At 36.4% G+C, this 17,881-nt stretch overlaps 1 protein-coding gene across 2 annotated transcripts in view; it reads left to right on the forward strand.

Annotated features, from left to right (window-relative positions):
- P3H2 (prolyl 3-hydroxylase 2) overlaps positions 1 to 17,881 on the forward strand; it is a 179,382-nt gene that overhangs the window by 117,506 nt on the left and 43,995 nt on the right. For both annotated transcript variants that reach the window (XM_070790167.1, XM_019958189.2), the window contains exons 2-3: positions 14,854 to 15,006; positions 17,202 to 17,391. In XM_070790167.1, the coding sequence (XP_070646268.1) occupies positions 14,854 to 15,006; positions 17,202 to 17,391 (343 nt within the window). The remainder of the gene's footprint in view (positions 1 to 14,853; positions 15,007 to 17,201; positions 17,392 to 17,881) is intronic.

Below are 17,881 nucleotides of genomic sequence, written 5' to 3' on the forward strand. Positions count from 1 at the left end.
AAATATTTCTTCCTCTTCATTTTTTTTTTTTTTGTTTTGAGAAGGATAAATATTAATTCCTCTTTAATTGTTTGGTAGAATTCACTTGTGAAGTCATCTGGACCTGGACTTTTATTTTGGGCGAGCTTTTAAAACTACTGTTTCTATTGCATTACTAGGAAATCAGTCTATTCAGATTTTTTTATTTATTCACAATTCAGTTTTGGATAGTTGTGTGACTCTATATACAGTGGAAGTTTCTTCTAAGTTATACAGTGTGTGGTGAAATGACTATCTGTAGTATTCTCTTATGATCCTTTGAATTTCTATGGCAATCAATGTAATTTCTCCTCTTTTATTTCTAACTTTATTTATTTAAACTTTTTCTCTTTTTTTCTTTTCTTCTTGATGAGTCTCACTAAGGATTTGTCAATTATGCTTTATCTTTTCAAAGAAACAAATCTTAGTTTCTCTGATCTTTTTTGTTTTTTAGTCTATTTATTTCTGCTCTGATCTTTATAATATCATTTCTACTAAATTTGGGCTTTGCTTATTCTTCTTTTTTCTAATTCCTTTAAGTATATATTTAGATTGTTTATTTGAGATTTTTCTTCTTGAGCGAGGCCTGTATCATTGCAAACTTTCCTCACTGTACTGCTTTTGCTGCATCCTGTGGATTTTGGACAGTTGTGCTTCCATTGTCATTTGTCTCAAGGTATTTTTTTTTATTTCCTTTTTGATTTATCCATCAACTTATTTTGTGTTTAGTAGCATGCTCTTAAGTTTCCATGTGTTTATTTTTTTCAATTTTTTCTTGTCATTAATTTCTGATTTTATATATTTTCTATCAAAATATGAAGGACAATTTTACAAAACCAGAGCAAACCCTCCTAAAATTTGTATGGAATCACAGAAGACCCCAAAAAGCCAAGGAAATCTTGAAAAATGTATAAAACATAACACAGCCAAAGCTGGATGTATCACGTGCTCAAATTTGAAACTATGCTACAAAGCTATGGTAATCAAAACAGTATGGTACTGGCACAAAAACAGATATGTAGATCAATAGGACAGAGTAAAGAGCCCAGAAATAGACCCATATAAATATATCCACTGATCTTTGACAAAGGAGTGAAGGCAATACCATGCAGCAAAGGTAGTCTTTTAAAAAAATTATGTCCTTCCCAAAAATTAACTCAAAATTGATTATAGATCTAAATGTATAATGCACAAATATAAAATTTCTAGAAGATAATACAAATGACTTTGGATATGGAAGTAGCTTTTTGGATACAATACCAAAGGCACCATCCATGAAAGAAATAAGTGATAAGCTGGACTTCATTCAAATTTAAAACTTCTATTCTGCAAAAGACAGTGGGAAGATAATTAGAACACAAGCAACAGACTAGGAAAAATATTGGCAAACAGCACATTTGACATAAAAAATTCTTACCCAAAATATGCAAAGAACCCTTAAAGCTCAAAAATAAGAAAACCAACATCCCAATTTAAAAATGAATAAAGACCTTAACAGAACCTTACCAATAAAGATATACAAATAATAGATAAGCATATGAAAAAATTTTCTACAGCATATTTCATCAGGGAATTGCAAATCCAAGGAAAAAGAAAATGCTAATATGCTTTTATTAGACCAATATCCAGAACACTCACATCAAATGCTGGCAAGAAGGTGGAGCTTTCATTCATTGCTGATGGGAATACAAAATGGTGAGGTCACTCCAGAACATGGCTTGGTGGTTTCTTACAAACCTAAACTGCTCTTACTACACCATCCAGCAATCTCATTCCTTGGTATTTCTCCAAAGAAGTTGAAAATTTGTTTTTGCACAATAATCTGCACCCAGATGTTTGTAGCAGCTTTATTGGTAATTTGCAAAACTTAGAAGAAGCTGTGACATACTTTAGTAGGCTTAATAACTAAAGGAACTGTGGTACATCCAGATACTAATGCTAAAAATGCTAAAAAGAAATGAGCTATGAAGTCTTGAAAAGACAGAGAAACCTCAAATGCATATTACTAAATGAAAGAAGCCAATCTGAAAAGATACACTACTGTGATTATAATTATATAACATTCTGGGAAAGGCAAAACTTTGGTGACAATAAAAAGATCAATGGTTGCCAGGGGTTAGGGTGGGGAGGGATGAATAGCTGGAAAACAGAGGATTTTTAGGAAATAAAAATGCTCTCTATAATACCCTAATGTTATATACTTGTCTCTATTCATTTCTCTAAATCCATAGAATATACACGACCAAGAGTGATTGCTGCGGTCTTCAGGTGATTATGGTGTGTTGATATAGGTTCCTCAATTGTAACAAATATACCACTATAGTTAGGGATGCTGATAATAGGAGAGGCTATGTTTGTTTGGTGGCATAGGGGATATTGGAAATCTCTGTTTTTGTTTTTTTTTTTCTTCTATATCTTGCTCTGAACTTAAAAAAGCTCCAAAAACCAAAATCTTAAGAAAAAGTTTTTTGTAGTTACCTCAAATATTGTAATTGTTATTTTCCAAATTCTTTTTGAAATGAAGCAGGAGAGATTTTCATGACCACACTCACATACATGCACACATAGATACATCTGAGTCTCTTTTTCCAAGAATAAAAAATCAAAGCACTTTAGTGTTCAAAGAGCACCAAATTCCATCCTTGTTCAACCTTGTTTTCCATTACTCTGCAATCTAGACCTTTTGCATGAGCCAGTTCAGTCAAATTACTATTCTATAAGAATATTTGAGTCATCCCTATTTCTTTCAGCTCATCCTATTCTGCATCTGAGATATATACATGTTTCCTATTCTTCAAGACCAAGTCTCAATCCCACTTTCTCAATGATGTCTTTCCTGTACATTATAGGTTATTGTGGTTTCAAATTTCTTTCAATTCTATAGTACTGTGTTGAGTGTAACTTACTCTCCCCTCTAATCACATAGAGTCTTAACTCTTGAGATTAATAATCTGTGTGTCTCTTTGTCCTGTTGAGCTGTATTTAACAAATGATTGAGGACAATATTATAAACAATTTATATCCTCAGAGAACACCTATCATAGTTCTTTCTATAGAAGAGGTGATCAGCAAACACTTTTTACATAGGCCAGATATGCATGAACCCACCTCTACTTTGAAATTACGGGATTAAAATCCGAAGTATGTGTTTGTGAATGTTTTAAGAAAAGATACAGATTCTAACTATAGTTTTACTCCTGATTTTCTTTGCAAATGTTTTATCCACACATTAAATGAAGCAATGGTACTATATGATTTAAAGGGCCTTTCTAGCCCTGGTTATCTATGGTTAATAGAAGTTAGTTCTCAGAAGACCAATGCAGCTGCCACCAAAGTAACAGAAAATGAATGCTACCTGATATGTTTAATAAGTAAGCAAATTCTCTACGAGCTTTAGCCTCCTCAGAAATTCAAATTGACTGGAACTTCTTTCCAGTATAGTCTATTGCCTGAGGTATGGAGGAAATGTCTGGGTTTATAGTTAACCTGTGCGTATGCAGGAATACTTAATTTACAGTAGAGCCTAAGGTTATTGCTGTGGCTGAATGTTTCACAAAGTGCAGGAATGATGCCAGAGGGGCTTATGAAACATTGAAAGAACTCTTATCATCAAAACCACCTCTTTAGTAAGACCCTGTGGGCTGTCAGGTTAAGAGTCCCCATTAGTCTGCCTTATGGGTTAAAACCCTGAAAGGACCTTAGAGTCTTTTAGAAGTCCCCTCCAAGAGTGGTCTTTGGAGTGACTCTCCGTTTGATTTGCAGCCATGGTGCTTTCTTCCATATGAGCTGAAACGAAGGCTTTGAAATACTTTTTGAAGTAAGTCTCTCCACCCTTAAAAGAGTAAGAAAAAGTTTGTATTTCATAGAGGAACATGGCATATTTATACCAAAAAGGTGCACGTGTGAAAGTGTTTGCTTTGCTTGTTTGCTTTTCTTACATTTCTCACAGTGGACTGGTTTGGGTAGGAAGTTAAATTTTGTTTCATAAACGCAAAATGGAAGGGAGACCAAAATGAAAAGATGTTAGAAACTGTCACAACATGGGACTTCCCTCGAGGCCCAATGATTAAGAGTTCACTTTCCAATGCAGAGGGTGCTGGTTCAGTCCCTGGTGGGGCAGCTAATAACCCACATGCCTCCCAGCCAAAAAACTGAAACATAAAATAGAGGCGATATTGTAACAAATTCAACAAAAGACTAAAAATGATCCACCTCAATAAAGAAAGAGAAATTGCAATGACTGAATTTTTCTATATACTCACTAAACTCTAAAGCCCCTCCCCAAGTCATCAGTTTTGGCAAGCTATCTCTTAGTGCTATCCTAGTACTGTTACAATTTTTATTGAGGCAAAGTCCAGTATGTTACTTCCTTTCCCTGGCACATACTCTTCCATCTGTGGTCCACTTAGGATACCTGAGTGTTTACAAGAGAAACAGAACATAAACGCAAATTTTGAGTCTCAGTCCTTGGTTGTCCCATTCCTTCTCACCTATGACAAGCGTTTTATACCCGTCACTTTTTTATTTCACGAATCCATGCAACTAACATACATAAAAGTTTGGAAAAGCTTTTCTATTCTCAAGAAATAAAAAATCAGTGTCAAATCTATTTTAAGCTTTCACTGCTGATTTTTAAAGGATACCTTTGAAGCAGAAAGCCCGAATTTAGTTTATTTGCATTTGCAATCATTTGTCAGTCATATGACAGATAAATTAAAAAGATTGCACCTTTGTACAGTTTGGAGTGAAAAAAAATGTGATCTGGCTGCTGATGACTACAGAGACATAACTCTGGTTGTAAGCAATTAGGCTGTTGGCTCGAGCAAAGTGATGGCTAGCTAGAACTTTCTTAATGGGTCACTAGGGATAGGCAGCATTCATCTCCATTTATCATAATGAAAACCAGGCAGAAGTTAAGCATGCGTGAACAGTTAGAACAACAAACTTTGTTTTTATACCATCGAGTTCATTAAGGGCCACTCAGTCTGTGCCAGCACTATTTCCCCGTGAAGCTATAGCTCATTGTTTTATTATAATGTGTTATTGTAAATAATAGTCAACCACTTTTGTTCTGGACCTAAGGTGAGGTAGGGGTGCATCTTCCACATTTTTCAAGAATTTCACAAGAGGAATTGATTATACACTTGATAAATGATCATTTTTATTATTTTAATTTTTATCAGTAGTATTGTAAATTGTGTTGCAAACTATACAACAGTATACAAGGTTAAATTCTTATTAACAATCTCACAAACAAAATGGTGCTCACATGATATGGGAGTCACAAAGGAGAGTGCAGTTCTGAGCTCACAAAGAGAAATATTAGATTTTTATTTATTTATTTATTTTTCAAAATCAGACATGAGTAAGATTCTTTACATGGCAGTAATGACTACTACAATAGACATGTGACATTGGCAAAACTGGAGTTGAACATGAGTGACAGCCACCTTCCAAAGACATTTTCAAAGAGGATTAAAGCTGTGTCTCCAAAAACAGTAGCAGGAAGCAAATGTCAGAGAGGTCTTGGCCCAAACTTACTTTTCGGTAACCATTAGTCATTCTCTGACACCTCAAGGGAGACTTCTGGACAATACCACAGAGGTTGAGACGCTTTCTCAGTAGTGCAGTCTTACCCTGTCCTAATGTTTGAAACCAAAAATAACAGTGGCATACCAGTAAACCACACATCAATTTCATCTGATACGTGGTAAGTAGGGCTTGTCCACATTGCATCCCTGAGATAGTCCTCTCTCCTCACCCAGCAGCCAGCCAAGTCTTGGCCGCTGTCTTGTTAGGAACTTAGACAATACACAGACAGCTTGAGAGATTTGGTCCAAATTAAGCACACACATGTTTTTTGGCTAGTGCTTTGAGTTCCCTGTGTGTGTGTGTGTGTGTGTGTGTGTGTGTGTGTGTGTGTTTTCCTCAAAAAGTCAAGGACTTTTTGTTTTAAATAGTCTCTAATATGAAATAACATGTTTAAAAGTTTTGCTTCTTTACTTTAGTGTTTTCCTTACCCTAAAAGATGGTTTTTATTTAGATAAGAAATCTTCTAGCATGCTTAACTGATAGATTTGTTGTTCCACAGAGCTCGTTTGATGGTGGCGAGTTACTATCTGTGTTTAACATTAAATTGTAAACATAAGATTAAAACTGCACCAGAGTGTTTAGAAAAAACAGAAGTCTATTAATCAGGCTCAGGACAATAAATAAGGGTATAAGCTATTTGGCAAAAGAAAGTGCTTTAAAAAACGTATGTTTCCTTTCCAACTTACTCCTCAAGAGAAAACGTTACTCTTTAAATGTGTCATTTCTCATCTAATCCTTACCAAACAGCATTTTGAAAGCTACAAATATTTACTCATAACCATGACTACACTTTAGACTAACATTCCATAAATGCAAAGATAAGTTCCCTTTCTATATTAACATGAACACCTAATTTGTGAATTAATATATGTTCTTTAAAGCTAAAAAATTCTATATGTTCTACCTTGACAAGTAGGAAAGAATTTAATTACTAGAAATTTCCTTTGCTGTGGGGCATTATCTTTTGAGTAAATTATACCTTTTCTGTGTCCAAAAGAACTTGAAGTTACCTTGCTAAATCAATTATTTCTATAATGAGATTTTTGAAATGGGGAAAAAAAAAACAAAAACAAACTTAAAGAAAATAATGAAAATATACTAGCTTCAGTTTGATATACTAGAACACAGCATAATACAGTTAATGCAAATGAGAATAAAATTTAGTTCTGAGCTTCCTAGTAATCAAGCCAACAAGGACAACACAGACTATCACGTAGTCCTCAATGTCTGCTAAAATTAATTTTATGAATTAGGAAAATCAAACAATTATCTAGCATAGCTGAATTATGAAAATAGCTCAATATATGGGGCTTTTTACAAGTTAAATTAGCAACATAAAGGACAGTAACCTCACCGGAAGTTGTGGAATAAGAATGTAAAGTTATTCTTCATATAGCTGTTTTGGACTCTGAAAATCTGACTCCATTATATGGAAATGTTGGGGAATTTCCTAAGTTTGAATTTTCATTGAAAAGCCAGGTCTTTACATTTGGAACACTGTAATTTGTAGGATTTAGTTTAATTCAGTGGTTTGAACAAACTGCTTTCAATTTTTTTTCAAAATTTGGTGGGTCTTTAATGGTCTTCTTTTAATATGTTCTTCAATTATGTAAAATTTACTTATTTACTGATGTGGTTTTTAAAGGAAAATTAACTTTGGGCTAGCAAAAATTTGAGGTAAATTTGGAGACATTAACAAGAGCTGAAACAGCTATGAAAAGATTGGGTGTCACTATTATTAAAAAAAAATCTTCCTGCTTCATAAAAGAAAGATAGAAGTTTTTAGCCCATAAATTTTTAGTGTTTTGCATGATATGCTGTAATCTGGTGACTTCCCTTCCTTCCAGCTAGTGTGATTATACTGCTAATCAAAGCTTAAAAATTCCACTATGGCTTAGAAATGGGATGTCTTCACTGTCTATTTACATGTTTGGTAGTAGGTAAGAAACTTCACATGGGGTTAAAAATTCTCTTAAGTTACTATTGTGGAATTTTAAGCAAAGAGCCAAGATAAAAAGATATTTTAATAGCATTGCATCAAACTGTAATGCATGGTATCGGATGAATTCCCAGTTAGGGTGATAAAAATAGAGAAAGAATTCCCTTCTTTATTGAAAATGTTGCTTGAATACAAGAATTGAAATTACTTATTTCAGGCTTGATGTTTTACCCTGACTGTATAAAAAGGCTTCAGAAGATCCAACATTATCTTAAATACTCTGTTTCAAAAGTATACAGTGTTCTCAACATGTTTTAATGCGTTTTAGAATCAATCCCTTTCCTTTCTTGCTCATGTCTTACAAGCTGTTCTAAACTCATATTCAAAATGCTTGAGCTTCATATTTATGCTAATTCAGAAGCAAAGGAATTTGTGCATCTTCCCTAAAATAAGTTTGAAATTTTTAGAATTGTTTCATTTTGGGCTATGCATCTGCTTTCTGAATTGAGAAACATTGCTATGTCAAGAATGGGCAAAAATGGAAAGGAGGAGAAAGGAATGGAAGAGGGATAGGTGGAAAAGGAGGAGGGAGGTAGCAAACCTGTGCTGTCCTATTTTTATTTTGTTATGTAAAAACATTACCTCTGCTCTGCATTACTGAAATGTTCTCCTGCCTGCTACCCAAGATCTTTCTCCATGTAGCAGTCTGAATTATCATTTGAAAATATGAATTAGTTATTACTTAAAATTCCTTAATGGTTTCCTCTTGCACTTAGTTTTGTTGTTGTTCAGTCACTCACTTGTGTCCAACTCCTTGTGACACCATGGACTGCAGCGTGCCAGGCTCCACATCCTTCACTGTCTCTAGCAATTTGCTCAAACTCATGTCCTTTGAGTTGATGATATCATTTTCAAACTCTTTACCATAGCCTACCAGATATCTGTTCTCTGACTTCTCAAGTCACTCTCCCTAGTCTCCACTCTGCTTTGGAAACATGTCAAGAATTTTTCCATTTCAGGGCTCTTGCCCTTGACTTTCTTTTGCCTAAATCACTCTTCTACCTCTTCTGCTCATGACTGGCTTTTCAGCATTTAAGTATCAGCTCAAAAATCCCATTGTAGAGTCCTTCCTTGACTAATTCATCTAACGGAGTCCTATCCCAACCCAATCAGCTTGTACTGGACTATCCATTCATTTCCTCATAGCACTTAATGCAATCTACACTTACTTTCGTTAATGATTTATTTATTTAAGGCTTGTCCCCTTGGATGAGACCATAAGCACCTGGAAATGGGGGTTTTGTCTATTTTGGCTGTGTAGTTAGTCTCATTGACTTTCACAGTGCCTGGCATAGATTTAGTGCAAATATTTGCTGAATAAGTGAATGAGTGAAATAAAGAACTTGGTATGGCTGGAGTTCTGGGTCTATCTGTGTTTTCTTGAATAAGAGGAAAGGAAATTATAAAATTTCTAGGAATTTTTCTAGAAATTTCCTGGGAAAAGTTGCATAGTGGTGAATAGGAATAGAAAGATAGAGCAGGGCCCAAATCCTGCAGTGTCTTGATAGCCATGGAGCATAGTTTCTGAAATTACCTTGGTGGTCACTGGATAGCTATTGAAGGTTTTTAAGTAGTCAATGTATATTTTTGAAATACTACTTTATTATTTGTTGTGAAAAACCATTTTTGAGTCAGTAGAGTCTGATTCCAACACAATGGACATGAGTTTGAGCAAACTCTCAGAGATAGTGAAGAACAGGGAATCCTGGTGTGCTGCAGTCCACGAGGTCACAAGAATCAGACACAACTTAGTGACTGAACAACAGCAAGAGTCTGATTCACTCAGCAGTGGAAAGAGTAACTTCCGAACATCAGCAGGGTGTTGATTTAATTAGTTTTTTTCCATGCAGCATGGCTGGCAGGAGAAAATGTTTGCCTTAGCTCTGCATAGCCTGAGATGAAATGGCTCAGTGCTTCTCAAAGGCATTTCTTAACAGTATTTCTCATATCACGGTAGAGCAGCAAACTCCCTTAAACTTGTCATGCCATCTTGTTGAATCATCCTCCTTTCTCCAGCTGTTCGTTATTTTACAGTTTATATTTCTAATGCATGGAGTTACCCTCACATTAGAGTTACTCTCTCCTGTGGGTATATTTCAATTTGTTCTTAAAGGAAATCCAATTTGAAGCCTTTAAAGGCAGTTAGCTTCTTATTTATTTCAGTGGAATAGTTGGTAGGATCTTCCTTAGCTGAAACCTAATACTTATAAGACCCTATAATAAATCCATCTAACAGTTCAGCTGTATATGTAGCATACACATGTTCACCTGGACTTTTCGTACTGTGTTAGGTGTGTGTATCTAATTTCTAAAAAGGTGTACACAGATATCAGGCTTCCAGTTAAAATAATGGCTTGATTTATAGTCTCTGGCAGACAATGCTAGTTTCCTGAACTGGTTCACAATAATTTAAAAGCCAGTTTTATGGATTAAACTTAAGTCATAGAATCTTCTTTATATTTATATTGGAGAACATGGGGTTGTGTTTAATAATGGGCTATAAATAGGGAAAGCACCAAATAAGCAAAAAAAACTAATGTGGTCAAATTTAAGAGAAGGAACCAATTTGTCAGTGTTGGCTGACCATTTTTAAGAGCTACTGAATCACATTCATCAGTGATAATAAGTATTGGAAGCTCTCAGTGTGAATAATAACTTCAGAGATTTTGCTATTAAGCTTCCATCTTTTTAGTCCATTATAGCTTGTGAAGCATACTCATATGTAATATACCTTTTGATGTGTGTGTAAATTTGCTTCTTAGAACTTGTTTTTATCTTTACTTGGATATATCATAGACATTATCTGTTTATAAAGTAGATGGAAAAAAAGATAAATAAGTCCTGTGGTCCCTATCCTCAGAGAGCTTTACTGGGAGTAACAAGTATAGGCAGCTAAGTGCCATGTACGGCAGAGTCTGATCAGTGTCAGTAGAGGAATAAGGGTAAGAGGATAAGCAGTGCTTGACTATAGCTTTAGGGTTGAGAAAAAATCTCTTCGAGAAGCCAGGATTTAAACTTGCCTTTATAGGATATGTTAGATTTCAATAAGAAAAAAACAAAAACCAAAAGATCTCAAGCTCAGGGTACAGTCTGAGCAAAACATGAAGGTAGGAAGGTGAAAAATATATAGAACTTTATCTATGTTCATTCAATGTTAATGGCTGCTGTTATAAAACTAGAGTGTGTCAATGCTAACCTGTTATGTTCATAACTTATAGTCGACTCTTAACTGGAGGCCATTTTCACCGACCACCAGTACCTTATTATATCCTCATAAATTACATTCTTATGGCAGTTTCAGACTATGCATACTCAGCATTAATGAGGATATATTTCCATCCTTGAAATTAATAGATCATATATAAATTGTATCCTGTTATTTAGTTTTTCAAGGTTTAGTGATTCCTGAAGCACTATCAATAAATCCTTCCAAAATCCTATGTAGTATCAATAAATTCTTCCAAAAGCCTATGTAGTAGGTGGTGTCATGGGGGCTTCTTAATGTAGAACCAAGACACAGATGTTTAAATGACTTTTTCCAGGTTCATTTGTTCAGTCAGTGTAAATATATACCCAATTTAGAACCTATTCCTCTTCCTCTGTATCTATATATTTGGCATTATGTAGAGTCCATATAATTCATATTTGTCTGTGTTGGTGTATGAGGAATTAAGGAAATTTTAATTAATGAAGAAATAAAAAATCCTAAATTAGTGATTTTTGACAGCAAAAATAATTTCTGAAACCCCTAAAGTGAGAACAAGAGTAAAGGTGGCAGGCAAAACTGGTATCAGGGAAGATTGAATGAAGGGAAGAGCAGTAGCTAAGAATATGCAAATTAAAAAGGGAAGGCTTTACTATTATTGGACAAAGATAAGGATGTCAGATCTTAAAATACAACAGTTTATGTTTTCTATAGTGATGGATAAGATTTTTTATATACCATGAAATAGCTCAGGATTTCTTACAGATACTTGAGGGCCAGACTGTCAAAAGCCAACTCAGTTGAATATTTTATGCCTCCCATGATTCCACATTTACTTGTTCAGTAACAGTGAATTTCATTTCTCAAAACAACACAAGAGAAGACTCTACACATGGACATCACCAGATGGTCAACACCAAAATCAGATTGATTATATTCTTTGTAGCCAAAGATGGAGAAGCTCTATACAGTCAGCAAAAACAAGACCAGGAGCTGACTGTAGCTCAGATCATGAACTCCGTATTTCCAAATTCAGACTGAAATTGAAGAAAGTGGGGAAAACCACTAGACCATTCAGGTATGACCTAAATCAAATCCCTTATGACTATACAGTGGAAGTGAGAAATAGATTTAAGGGATTAGATCTGATAGACAAAGTGCCTATGAACTATGGATGGAAGTTCATGACATTGTACAGGAGACAGGAATCAAGACCATCTCCAAGAAAAAGAAATGCAAAAAAGCAAAATGGCTGTCTGAGGAAGCCTTACAAATAGCTGAGAAAAGAAGAGAAGTGAAAAGCAAAGGAGAAAAGGAAAGATATAAACATCTGAATGCAGAGTTCCAAAGAATAGCAAGGAGAGATAAGAAAGCCTTCCTCAGTGATCAATGTGAAGAAATAAAGGAAAACAGCAGAATGGGAAAGACTAGAGATCTCTTCAAGAAAATTATAGATATGAAGGGAATATTTCATGCAAACATGGGCTCAATAAAGGACAGAAATGGGAGGGACCTAACAGAAGCAGAAGATGTTAAGGAGAGGTGGCAAGAATACACAGAACTGTACAAAAAAATCTTCATGACCCAGATAATCATGATGGTGTGATTACTCACCTAGAGCCAGACATCCTGGAATGTGAGGTCAAGTGGGCCTTAGGAAGCATCACTATGAACAAAGCTAGTAGAGGTGATGGAATTCCATTTGAGCTATTTCAAATCCTGAAAGATGATGCTGTGAAAATGCTGCACTCAGTATGTCAGCAAATTTGGAAAACTTAGCAGTAGCCACAGGACTGGAAAAGGTCAGTTTTCATTCCAATCCCAAAGAAAGGCAATGCCAAAGAATGCTCAAACTACTGCACAGTTGCACTCATCTCACACACTAGTAAAGTAATGCTCCAAATTCTCCAAGCCAGGCTTCAGCAATACATGAACCGTGAACTTCCAGATGTTCAAGCTGATTTTAGAAAAGGCAGAGGAACCAGAGATAAAATTGCCAACATCTGCTGGATCATCGAACAATCAAGAGAGTTCCAGAAAACATCTATTTCTGCTTTATTGACTATTCCAAACCCTTTGACTGTGTGGACTACAACAAACTGTGGAAAATTCTGAAAGAGATGGGAATACCAGACCACCTAACCTGCCTCTTGAGAAACCTGTATGCAGGTCAGGAAGCAACAGTTAGAACTGGACATGTAACAACAGACTGGTTCCAAATCTGGAAAGGAGTACATCAAGGCTGTATATTGTCACCCTGCTTACTTAACTTATATTCAGAGTACATCATGAGAAACACTGGACTGGAAGAAACACAAGCTGAAATAAAGATTGCTAGGAGAAATATCAATAATCTCAGATATGCAGATGACACCACCCTTATGGCAGAAAGTGAAGAAAAACTAAAGAGTCTCTCAATGAAAGTGAAAGAGGAGGGTGAAAAAGTTGGCTTAAAGCTCAACATTGAGAAAATGAAGATCATGGCATCTGGTCACATCACTTCATTGCAAATAGATGGGGAAACAGTGGAAACAGTGGCTGACTTTATTTTTGGGGACTCCAAAATCACTGCAGATGGTGATTGCAGCCATGAAATTAAAAGAGGCTTACTCCTTGGAAGGAAAGTTGTGACCAACCTAGATAGCATATTCAAAAGCAGAGACATTACTTTGCCAACAAAGGTCCATCTAGTCAAGGCTATGGGTTTTCCAGTGATCAAGTATGGATGTGAGAATTGGACTATAAAGAAAGCTAAGCACTGAAGAATTGATGCTTTTGAACTGTGGTGTTGGAATGGACTCTTGAGAGTCCCTTTTACTGCAAGGAAATCCAACCAGTCCATCCTAAAGGAGATCAGTGCTGGGTGTTCATTGGAAGGACTGATGTTGAAGCTGAAACTCTAATACTTTGGCCAACTGATACGAAGAGCTGACTCTTTTGAAAAGACCCTATGCTGGGAAAGATTGAGGGCAGGAGGAGAAGGGGACAACAGAGGATGAGGTGGTTGGATGGCATCACCAACTCAATGGACATGGGTTTGGGTGGCATCTGAGAGTTGGTGATAGACGGGGAGGCCTGATGTACTGAGGTTCATGGGGTCACACAGAGTCAGACATGACTGAGTGACTGAACTGAACTGACACTTCAAAATAGACCTAATGTAATTTATATTTCATTGTGAAAATGACTAGTGCTAGTGTGACTATTCACTTTTCTGAATTGAGGTCAGACTCTGTCTATAGATATTCTCCATGGAGAAAACAGGGCAAAATGTATTAAATCAAACAAATTTAATTTCATTTTGTTTAAAAAAGTACACCACTGCATGTTACATGGGGAACAGCATATTAAGTGGTTTAAGAGGAGATTTATAGTGTCTTTGTATTTTATTGAAAATCCTTCTTTTTGTACTGATGAGAATCCAAGTGTAAGTTTGGAATCAATTTCTTAATCAAAGAAATATAGTAGTACATTTTCTGTACTATATTTAGTATCTTGTATGGATTGGAAGAATTATTTTAAAATCTGTGTTCTTCATATTCTAAAGCCTTTATAGCAAACTTGGTGTAGTGGAATGTATCCCCAATATCATATTTCAGAAAGTCACGGTTTATTCCTCTATTGTAAGGATTAAAGCCAAAAGGAACACAAAGAAAATCAGATAAAAAAGACAAAAATATTGAAAATGTGAATCAGACATGGCACAGCATTGGCAGTTTTTAATTTTGATCAATTGAAAAGCAAACGGAAGCATGTCGATTCAATTTGCCAGGAAACACAGATGGCTTCGAAATGAGGGAGAAGAGAACAAACTTAGAACAAAGCACGTTTATCCGTTTTCACCATAGCCAAAATACCCATACCCACATATCATTTTAGGAGCGCTTGTTTATTAACTTCCTGCCCTTTAGTGTGGAGGCTGGCTGGAGGGAATGAACCCAGCCCTGGCACTTTCAGTCTGTGACCCTTGGACTGGTACTCAATGTGGTTTAGAAATATTTGCCTTCATTTGGTCCTTTTTTTCTCCCCCTCTTTATAGCTTAACCAGATGGAAAAGGCAGTGGCAGCAGCACACACATTTTTCATGGCCAACCCGGAGCACATGGAAATGCAGCAGAACATCGAGAATTACAGAACGATGGCGGGAGTTGAAGACCTCCAGCTGGTAGACCGGGAGGCCAAACCACACCTGGTAAGCTTTGGGGATCCTGCACTAACCATGAGAAGCTAAGTGCTACCAAGGTTCAATGGATTCAGAGCAAATTCCTATGAGTGGATATCTCACACTGATTCTCAATTTCCAATACAGTTTCATTTTTGTACTTTAAGATGAAACATTGTAGTGCAGGGCTAAAAATATTGAGAGAGAAATTAAAATTAACTTAGAAAAGCAGTATGATATGGTGAAAAGTAAGACATGACATAAACATTTGTAGCCCTTTGTGAGCCTCAGCCTCCCCCTGTACCCCCATGCCTCCCACCTTCAGCACTTTAATTTTACCCACTGGAGTTGAAACCCATGTGAATTGCTCAAAGTCACCCCATGATTTCCCAGCAACCAATTCAGTGGTTTTTCCAGGGTACTCATACATTTCAATTTTTTGTTTTTTTAAAGCTACGTAAAGCTGAAGCTGAAGCAGGAAGCTGAAGCTCTAATACTTTTGTCACCTGATGCAAAGAGCCAACTCACTGGGAAAGATCCTGATGCTAGGAAAGATTGAGGTCAGGAAGAGAAGGGGATGACAGAGGATGAGGTGATTGGATGGCATCACTGACTCAGTGGACATGAGTTTGAGCAAACTCTGGGAGATAATGATCAGGGAAGTCTGGTGTGTTGCAGTCCAGGGACTACAAAGGGTTGGACACAACTTAAGGATGGAAAAACAACAACAAAGTTACATAATTATTCCTTCCCAAGAGGCTCAGTGGCAGAGAATCTGCCTGTCAATGCAGGAGATGCAGGAGACATGGGTTCAATTCCTGGGTTGGGAAGATCCCCCAAGGACATTTCTTGTCCCCCAAGAAATGACAACCCTCTCTAGTAGTCTTGCCTGGAAAATTCCATAGACAAGCTTGAAGGGCTACAGTCCATAGGGTCACAAGGAGTCTGACAGAACTGAGCGACTGAGCATCATTTCAGTTCAGTCACTCAGTCATGTCAAACTCTTTGCGACCACACGGACTGCAGCACGCCAAGCTTCCCTATCCACCACCAACTCCTGGAGCCTGCTCAAACTCATGTCCATCGAGTCAGTGATATGATCTAACCATCTCATCCTCTGTTGCCCCCTTCTCCTCTTGCCTTTAGTCTTTCACAGCATTAAGGTCTTTTCCAGTGAGTCAGTTCTTCGCATCAGCTGGCCAAAGTATTGGAGCTTTAGTTTCAGCATCAGTCCTTCCAATGAATATTCAGGACTGATTTTCTTGAGGATTGACTGGGTTGATCTCCCTGCAGTCCAAGAGACTCTGAAGACTCTTCTCCAACACCACATTTCAAAAGCATCAGTTCTTCAGCACTCAGCCTTCTTACATCCATTTATGACTACTGGAAAAATCATAGCTTTGACCATCTGAAACTTTGTTGGAAAAGTAATGTCTCTGCTTTTTAAAATGCTCTATAGATTTGTCATAGCTGCTCTTCCAAGGAGCAAGCATCTTTTAATTTCATGGCTGCAGTCACTATCTGCAATGATATTTGAACCCAAAAAAAACAAAGTCTGTCACCATTTCCATTGTTTCCCCATCCATTTGCCATGAAGTGATGGGACCAGATGCCATGATCTTCGTTTTTTGAATGTTGGGTTTTAAGCCAGCTTTTTCACTCTCCTCTTTCACTTTCATCAAGAGGCTCCTCAGCACCTCTTTGCTTTTTGCCATGCAAAGACAGAGCATGCATGCATACAATTATTCCTTTAAATAAAATCACTATTCTCAAAGTATGACCTTCAAGAGACTGAAGAAAAGGCTAAGAGAGGAAGATTTTAGATGGAAGTCTTTTTTCTTCTTTTTTAAAAAATTGAACCAGGCTCGGAAATGAGCATCTCATCCACCCACATAAGTCTTCCTGCACTTGGTTGCATAGCCCTACCTACATTCAAACAGGTTAGAAATCAAAGTCTTGAGTGATCTCAGGAAGGAAATGAAATTGATTGATGCTGCAGCATAGGCTTACTCAGTCAATCCCTTCTCATTTATGAGTTGAAGCCAGCGACTGAAGTGAACTGAACTGAAGCCAGGGCAGTTACCCTTTATCTCCCAGTGAGACCCTTTATCTTTCACAGTGAAAGAATCCCCTGCCCCACTTCCTAAGTGATCTAGAATCTTCCTGCATCTTGCTATTCAAGTTCTTCTTGGGTGGTCTTAAAAATTTTTTCTGTTTCTTTCTAGGAGAGTTACAGTGCAGGAGTCAAACACTATGAGGCCGATGACTTTGAACTAGCTATCAAGTACTTTGAACAAGCTTTAAGAGAATATTTCAATGAAGACATGGAGTGCAGAGCCCTGTGTGAGGGTCCTCAGAGATTTGAGGAATATGAATACTTAGGGTACAAAGCTGGTCTCTATGAAGCCATTGCAGGTAAAGATTATTTTTTCTTTGATTTTCTGATTGTAGAAAAAACTAGATGCCAAACTGTTCCAACAATGTAGAAGTATGTATTGTAAAAATTAAACAGTGTAAAAAGATTCTCATGTACATATCATATCGTGTCTCCCATGAATTATTTTCCCTAGTTTAAATTTTGGTGACTGTGCTCCCAAGATTTTTCATGTGCATACTTAAATATCTATGTGTTTATTATAATTATTATTTAATTTTTATTAAAATGAGTCAATATTATAGATACTGCTTTTAAGTATATGTCTTGTTTTTGTTTTACTTACGCTTAACAACATATTGTGGATTTCTTCTCATGTAAGTACATGTAGATCTACCTTACTGCATTATATGGGGAAAGCATAATTTATTTGACCAGTCTTTTACTGATGAATATTAAGAAAGTTGCAATTTTTCATTATGTTTACCCATGTAGTAGTGAATACCTTTGTATAGTTTTCTTCAATTACTT

Source organism: Bos indicus, chromosome 1 (assembly GCF_029378745.1).
Source record: "Bos indicus isolate NIAB-ARS_2022 breed Sahiwal x Tharparkar chromosome 1, NIAB-ARS_B.indTharparkar_mat_pri_1.0, whole genome shotgun sequence".
Classification (NCBI taxonomy): domain Eukaryota; kingdom Metazoa; phylum Chordata; class Mammalia; order Artiodactyla; family Bovidae; genus Bos; species Bos indicus.